Source organism: Pan troglodytes, chromosome 1 (assembly GCF_028858775.2).
Source record: "Pan troglodytes isolate AG18354 chromosome 1, NHGRI_mPanTro3-v2.0_pri, whole genome shotgun sequence".
NCBI classification, from domain to species: Eukaryota; Metazoa; Chordata; class Mammalia; order Primates; family Hominidae; genus Pan; species Pan troglodytes.
In genome coordinates this window covers 174258586-174267092 of record NC_072398.2, presented here as the reverse complement: position 1 = coordinate 174267092, position 8507 = coordinate 174258586, and the positions used below count along the sequence as shown (strand labels likewise).

Sequence of the window (8507 nt, the reverse complement as noted above, 5' to 3'; positions counted from 1 at the left end):
CATCATTATGCTGGTATTCTGCACACCAACTAATAGTTACAGGAAAGTTGTTAGTGGAAAAGATTGCCTATACTCATTGGTGATTTCACACCATCTTTTTTCATTTTTGTCATCTTAGTTGTACATTATAGTTTTTAACTTGAGTTATTGCATTGGTTTTCTACTGTTGCTGTAACAAATTACTACAAACTTAACGACTTAAAATACAAATTATCTTATTGTTCTATATGTCAGAAATCCAGCAGGCTTAGCTGGTTTTTCTGCCTCAAGTCACACAAGCTGAAAACCAAAGCATTGATAGGGCTGGGCTGTGGAGGAGAATCTGTTTCCAGTTGCATTGAGTTGTTGGCAGAATTTCGTTCCATGGTGCTGTAGGATTGAGGTCCCTGTTGCCTTTTTGGCTGTTGGCTAGGAATCATTTAAAGCTTCTAGAGGCCATCATCCCTTGGCCCATGGCTCCCTTCATCTTCAAAACCAGCAACAAGTGGCTTATGGGTTGGATCTCTTCTTCCTTCTCTTCAACTACATGTTTCTGACTTGCTGAGACTGACTTTACTGCCTTCCTTTTCAAATTTTAAGGGCTTATGTGATTAAGTTGGGCCCACCTGGACTATGTGCTTTTTGAAAAGCATACTTTAGCCCTCATGAAAAAGAAAAATGCAAGCATATTAAAATCAGGATATACAGGTAAAGATTTCAATTTGCTTTTTCTAAACTTGAAGGAAAAGAATGGATTTGTTTTTATTAGTGAAAATATTTTTTATTTCCTAAATTGCATAGATAATAGATGCTTCCTATAGGAAATTTGAAAAGTGAAGGAAATTTAAAGAATCAGAAAAATCTCACCCATAATAAGAGGCAGCCACTTCTTAGTTTTGTTATTGTATGTTCATATTTTTCCTCTTCCATTTCTTCCCCCTAGAATATACCTTTTAAAAGTTTTGAAGATTTGCAGGAGAGGGCCTGGTCAAGAAGGTTGCTATGACATCTTAGAAGAGTGAGTATATCACAGAGAAACTCAGAAGCGGGAAGGGAGGTCTTGGGACATCTTAAGGTTGCTGGAGGGCCTGGCCTATATGTCAGTGAGTTTATGAGTAGGCCAGTGTTAAGCCTCTGTTACAGTAAAGTGCTTTAGTATGCTGCCTTTTATCTGATGATGCCATTATCTTTACTATATTTTTATACAAAATTGAAAATAAAAGGTAAACTTAGTCTTTCCATTGAAGCTTTATGCTCAATTAGGGTTTCTAGGAGACAGATGACATCTGCTTAGAATATTACTGAAGTCTTAGTTACGGTGTTTACATTTTGAAACCTTGCAGATTAATAATGTGAAAAATATAGTTTTGATGCTTTGAATCCAAGAATGGAGGAAATGTGGCTGATATTAGTGAAATAGAAACATAACTGCATTAAGTATGGATAGAAAGGATAGAAAAACAATCATTTTTTCTAAAAACCTATACCATATCAATAAATAATAGTTAGGTACTAGTTTATATTAGACAAAATAGTTTATACTTTAGTATACCATATTTAATAGGCTTTTAACCCTGAACATTTTTCTGTCTATGCAAAAAAATTACTTAACAGCCATTCTTTCAAGTCTTACAATTTGAATTTTAAAAATGTATTTTTGTTTTCAGCATCTCCAACTTCAGAAAAAGCCAGGTACAAAAATGACACCACTTATACAGTAGTGTGTATTCAGGATTTTAGACTACTTTTATATTATTACATTATAGCATAACAACTACCCTTTGAAGTAGACGAGATGAGAGTTATTAGCTCTGTTTTTTTTTAATTATTATTTATCTTTTTTTTAGACGGAGTCTTGCTCTGTCACCCAGTCTGGAGTGCAGTGGCGTGATTTCAGCTCACTGCAACCTCCGCCTCCCAGGTTCAAGTGATTCTCCTGTCTCAGCCTTCTGAGTAGCTGGAATTACAGGCGTGCACCAGCACACCCAGCTAATTTTTGTATTTTTAGTGGAGACAGTTTCATCATATCGGCCAGGGTGGTATAGAACTCCTGACCTCAAGTGATCCGCCCACCTCAGCCTCCCAAAGTACTGGGATTACAGGCGTGAGCCACTGCGCCCGGCCTAGCCCTGTTTTAATAATGAGGAAATTGAGATGCAAAGAGCTGAGTGAGTCAAATTAGAACAAGGGGCGGAACAATGAGGCGGAAAATTAGAACAATGAGGCGGAAAGTGCAGGGGACAAACTTATCTGAATTCAAATTTAGTCCCACTGTCACTCCAAGATTTAAAAGGCTTAATGGCTTGGTGAAGTGGCAAGAGTGATGTATGGTATATGATTCTCTGTTGGACAGGATTACTGCATGAAAGATTTCTGCTCAACGTAGTCATATACTCTTCTTGCCCACAGACCATACTTAGCCTTGTGTTCTACAATGCCTACTCTAACAATTATTGTCCTGGAGAGCAGGAGAGGGCTGCAATTGCCTCTCACTGGGTAGTAGATTTAGTTCAGGGGGTCCAAACAGAGTTTGGTCTCTAGTCTAAGCAGAAATAAATTTCCAATCTTTGGTACCAGCCTTAATTTCATCTCCCAGAAAAGAAGTCTCAAAGCCATTCCCTAATTCTCCTTCTCTGTCATCGCTACATCTAATTAGTCACCAAGACATTCTGTTTTACCTCTGTAATATCTCTAATGGGGCTCCTATACCATATATTTCTGTTGCTGCTGTCTTAAGCTGTAATGCCCTTTTGCCTAGAATATTGCAAAAACGATTAATCTCTCCTCTATTATCCATATTGGTGATTGCTTCCCATCCCCCAAATAGTTGGCATTTTCTTCCTGTCCCCCAAATAACTGGCATTTTCTTCCTGCTTAACCCTTAAATGACTCCTTACTCTCTAAAGGAAAAGGTACAAGTGAAGTCTGTCACATTCTAGCCCCACCTTACCGCATTCCAAACAAACAGCTCTTGCCATTCCCCACCAGACATTCTACACTCCATTTACTTTGAATTTCTTCATAATCAATCAATCACCAGACAGAGCATGGCTCTTCCATCTCTGTGCCTTGTCTAATAAATAAACAAACATATTTAAAGAAAGACGAAGCTTCAGTGTTACCTTCTCTGTAAAATATTTTTTAATCCTTTAGCTGTTCCATTCATATCTTGTTTAATTATGTTATTTGTAATAATCTCTACAGATTTCCTTCTCTAAACTCTGAACTTTTTGAATATCTTTGATTCCTGTCTTTTAGAATAAGCTTGGCCTTTATTGACAAATGTCATTTGGAACATGAAAAGGAAGATAAAAGAACCTAGAAGCTTAAAAAAAATGGCCTCAATATAAAGAACAAGGCCATGGAAACAAACTCCATCACACTTGTGAAGGCCAGAATAACCCTGCTTAAAGAACTGAGTGAAATTCTTCAGTTTTTCAGCGCCGAAAAAGCCACTTTCAAAAATTTGAAACTGTTAAATGCATATGTAGAATTTATTTCTCTTATTGACATGCAGTGCACCTCATTTAAAAAACAGAATAGATGTCAGCTTTGAAATTTTTATTTAATTCCATATAAATGAAAGTACATATGAATGCTATTATTTGAATAGTTATTTGGGCATAGACAAAATAATGACAATTGTTCTTATTTTGGACAAAAAGATGTTTTAAAGTAATACAGCATATATATTATTTTGTTAAATATATTTGGGCACTTCTTAAAATGATGGGTGAATTTAGGAATAAATTATTTTTCTGCAAACTATTCCCAAAAGAAACAAATGTGGAACAGTATTCATATGAGTTTATTTTTGTGATAAAGTAAAAGGACATTTATACTTGTTTAAAGACTGAGCCATAATTAAGATTATACCTTAAACTTGAGTATTTAAAAGACCTTGGTTACACTGTTTACTGTTCAGAATTAAATTATACCAAGCTTGAATGCACATCTAGAAATTATTACAAATGCTCATGTACTAATATTAGAAGCAAACTAACCATCTGCACAACTGACTAGGTGCCATAAGGCATGATTTCTAACTTTGGATATGGCTCATTAAATAAGTGCTCAAATGCTAACACATACTGTTTCACATTCTCTTGAACTGGCAGTGAAGTAGATACTGAAATAGACATTGAAAGATAACCTTTTAGGAGTAGAACCAACATCTAAATGTTGAGGATTTGTTTTTATTTTTCTCTTTTAAGTTCAGAACGAAAGTTTCCACAGATTCCACCATCTCAAAATTTTGACATGTAAACTGAAACTGATGTAACGCAGGACTAGGATCTTAGGACTAGTTCTCCCTTGTGCAGTCCATAGCATTTGATCTTGATCTTTCTAAGGTGACCAACTTTGATGCCTGAGAAAAAATAAAAATATGCAAACATTTTAAAATATAGGACAATGAAACAGTTGAGTGGGAGATTTCTAGGGAATTTCTGATCTAGTTTAATATGTTTGTGTTCTTTTAAAATGTTTATAAAGCTGTGTAGAGAAGTTTGATAGCATACTCAGGAGAGACAATAATAAAGTCTCTTCCAACATAATCCTTATAGAATAGGGCACTGCATGTCTAATTTTTAAAACTTATCCTGAATTTCAATAAATTCAGTAGTCTTCTCTTGAGACTAATGTATACAACAATGTATTAGGAACTCATGATTTAAAGTATAAAATCAAACAGCTTACTTGAAATCTAGATGTTCAATGAGCACATATCCATCTAATAGAAACAAAATTCACTGTTAATTTGAAAGTTATAGAGAAAATGTTTTTTTAAAGCATTTTAAGATTTTTTAAAAAGAATGAAATGTTATGAAAGATAAGCAAATAAACTTACATTTGCCTTTAGAATTACGACATATCACTAGATTTTGTTCGGCGGTATCAATGACTTCCAATTCTTCTCCAGGACTTATTGGCAAATCAAATATTCCATTTCTTGAATTATTGGAACAGGCCACTGCTGTGTTGATGACAATAATCTCTTTGTCGTACTGAAATGAGAAATTACTAATCAGACCATTCTTGCATAGTTATTTTTCATAACAAAATTAATGGAGGATATAGTATAGTAACTTCAAAATTAACTCAAGATACTATTGACTAGTTAAATAACACATATGGGAAGAGAAAATAGGAAAGTATGCAGTTAATGGAAAGTCGTTTAAGAAAATAATAGTAAAATGGTGCAATCTCACATTTGTTTGGTATGATTATACTTTCAAAGTGTTTTCACAACCATTATTATTATTTTTTCTCTCAAATCTTTTTTTAAAATTATTCTTTTTAGGTATGGGGTACATGTGCAGGATGTGCAGGTTTGTTACATAGGTAAATGTGTGCCATAGTGGTTTACTGCACCTGTCAACCCATCACCTAGGTATTAAGCCCAGCATGCATTAGCCATCCTTCCTAATACTCTCCCTCCCCGCACCTTATCCCCAGACAGACCCCAGTGTTTGCACAACCGTTATTTAATTGTACTAGAATGAGCCCTGCTGGATGAGGTTGTAACATAGGTATGAATTAAGCACCATAGATGGTAGTTAACTGTTCCATTACTAAAACCTCTGTGTAGTGCCTTAAAGCTTATAATATTCTTACATACCTATCATTTCTAGATGACACTCTTTCCATGCTTTTTCTCTGTATGAGCTTATGTGTTCTTATATATAGCTATACTACATGTTATTTTAAAGTAGTAGGAATTGACTGTATCCAGTTGGGGGCAATTCCCAGTCTCCTTTTGTATTCACAGGCAGGCAGGCATTTTGTTAGAAACTCCTGAGAAATTCAATTCCTGAGCTTGGGAATCTTTTCCTGACAAACTGACCTATACATCTTCAGCACATCACTTTCTAATGCACTGAAATCTGTTGACCACAAATAAATAGTTCCAGAATACACAGCTTAGATTACATGTACCTACTTCTCCAAATTAGTGTGACCAAATATCTCCTTTTGCCCAGGGTACTGTCTGTTTATAACTAATGCATCTATCTATAACTATTTATTATTATGATTAAGAGTGCCTCCTTCCACTCTTAGAAGTGTCCTGTGTTTGGATCATAAATTACAAGATCAACCTATACCAAATGAGATCAGAAATACAAGATAGATTTTTCCTTTACTTAACAAAGTAATCGCTTCCTTACTGGCTTTTTTATCCTTTACAGGCCATTGCTCACTGTGAATTCATAGTGATTTCTTAAAATACAAATCTAATTGGTCACCCTTCTATTTACAAAGTTCTAAAAACTCCTTATTGCTTTCAGGATGAGATCCACACTGCTTAGCTCGACATTCGGGGTCCGTTGCATACTGTCATTCCCCATCCCTCTATCTTTGTCCCCTTTACTGAAGCTGCATCAAGCTACATGACAATCCTTGAATACATGCTGTTTACTTGAAATACTCTTATGTCTCTTAACCACTTCACATGAAGACTGTTATGACTGCCATATATAATTTACTGTCTTAACTATACTTTATATCTATTCCTATTATAGAATTTAATAACATACTGTCTTATCAAATGAAAATAGTAGACAGTCTTATTCATCTTTGTACCCTCAGTGCCTGGCACAAGTGAGCTATCCAACGTTTTATGATTTGAGCTGGATAAAAATTATTGAAATGGCCTATCAAGGAAACCCACTACAGGTAATAAGAATGGAATTATACACATATACAGGAAATGGAATATCTTTCACACATGAAACAATAAAAAACACACAGAGATGGAAAAAAGGATTGGATGGAATATAAGCGTCTTTTCAACAAGTAATTGCCTCACTGTTGTTTTTCAATTAATCAAATAACATCAGGGTTGCAGTAGATAATAACATATCACAATTTCTAGATATAGTAACCCCAATCAGCTTTGGTTCAAACAGGAATTATCAGTGATGAGAGATTTGTGTACATTCCTATTTTAGTTCATCTCAAAAAATATTTTATGCATGTTTACAAAATGCTAAGCAGCCTTATTCTGCTCTGCACACGGATATAAACATAAATAAAATAACCATTGTCCTCTAGGAGCTCATATTTTAATATGATGAACATGTAATTCCAATTACTTTAATGTGTGATAAGCTAGAGATGGCTGAAGTATATAGGTAAACGGAAGAAGAGTAATTTATTTAATTAGAAGATTTGGGCAAGTCTTCCTGGATAAGAGGAGATGCCTCAACTGGGTCTTGATAAATGAACAAGAGCTAGTCAGATACAGAAAAGTGCAAAGGTGTACCAGAGAGTTGGAATAGACCAAGGAAGCACTTAGAGGGATGAAATAGCAAGACAAAGATAGAGGTGGAGGTTCATTCAAGGGACAGAACTATGAGCAGTTTGTTGCCAAAGCAGAAAGTGCAAGGCAAAGAGTGGCAAGAGATAAAGCCAGGAAGATATGCAAAGGTCAGGACATAAAGAGCTTTCTATGCCATGTTAAGCAGCCTAAACTTTAACCATTTTGCAAGGGGGAATTTTTGAAAAATTTTAGGCAGCATAGTGACTATGAGGAGGATGCACACTTTGTCTCTCTCAGTCCAGTGTCTAGCACATGGAAGGTGCTCAGTATGTTTCATAGTTAATAATCCTCACTTTGACAATATATGAAATCAGGGAAGTTTGAGCTTTAGAATAATGAAAAAATGTCCCATGGACTCTTAATAACAGAATAAGAAGGCAGAGAGCTTCGGATGCTGCATCATTCATTTGTTCATTTTGTCATTCATTTGCTTGTTTATTTAGGCATTCATTTACCAAACACTGTGCTTACAGTTTTATGTCAGGCCCTGGGGAACAAACTTGAATGAGACAGGGTTTCTTTCTCAAAAAGGACTCGAGATTAATTAAAGATTCACAGACACACACACACACACGCACACACACACACAAATGCTTTAGTACAACTAATCAGTGTTACAAAAGACGTGTAAAATAGATATATAAAATGTGCTGAAGGAGTAACTTAACCTGGACGAGTTAGGGAGGAGTGGGTGACATTTGAACAGAGCCTTCAAGAAGAACTTAGGAGTTTTTCCAGGAAGAAGGAATAGCATGGACAGACATAACAATATAGAAATGTACCAGGAAAAAATAGGAATGAAATGCTGGCTTTTTGTGTCAAAGATCATGTCTGTATCTCAGAGAGGCAGAGGCACAGCATACTTACAGATTTTTTTTTAAATGAAAGCTCCTAGCTGTTAATATTGCTAATTTTTACCTTCAGAAGAGAACGTACCTTAAACCTTTCTCTAAATAGTTTTTCTTCTCTTTTCATTCTGTTCTTTTCTAAGTTTTGCTTCTTGGTTTTGAAGAAATTTCTAGGAGAGAAACTAGCAAGAAATGTGCAGGTAGGGTAAAACGTACTATAATAAAACTTTTTAAGTTTCTGAGCCTACAAAGTCACTTCATTTCAGGATAAATTCAGGTATAATTTTTTGTGATCATAATTTTATATAAAATAATACACAAAGTCATGCATCTGTATTTGTGTATATGTACACACACGT

The 8507-nt window shown here is 35.1% G+C and overlaps 1 protein-coding gene across 7 annotated transcripts in view; it reads right to left on the bottom strand.

Moving 5' to 3' along the window:
- Positions 1–20: 20 nt before the first annotated feature.
- The window catches only part of FYB2 (FYN binding protein 2), a 103894-nt gene continuing 95407 nt past the window's right edge, over positions 21–8507 (bottom strand). The window contains exons 17-20 of one of the 7 annotated variants that reach the window (XR_008547630.1): positions 8237–8330; positions 4829–4985; positions 4133–4348; positions 21–3052 (exon numbers count right to left, since the gene is read on the bottom strand). Coding sequence is in view for 3 of the 7 variants with exons in the window: in XM_063801547.1 (XP_063657617.1) it covers positions 4269–4348; positions 4829–4985; positions 8237–8330 (331 nt within the window). In the remaining 4 variants the exon portion in view is untranslated. Of the gene's footprint in view, positions 3053–3073; positions 4349–4677; positions 4712–4828; positions 4986–8236; positions 8331–8507 lie in introns of those variants that run through there. The other 6 variants (XR_010153839.1, XM_513434.7, XM_063801547.1 and 3 more) reach the window with 6 other exon arrangements.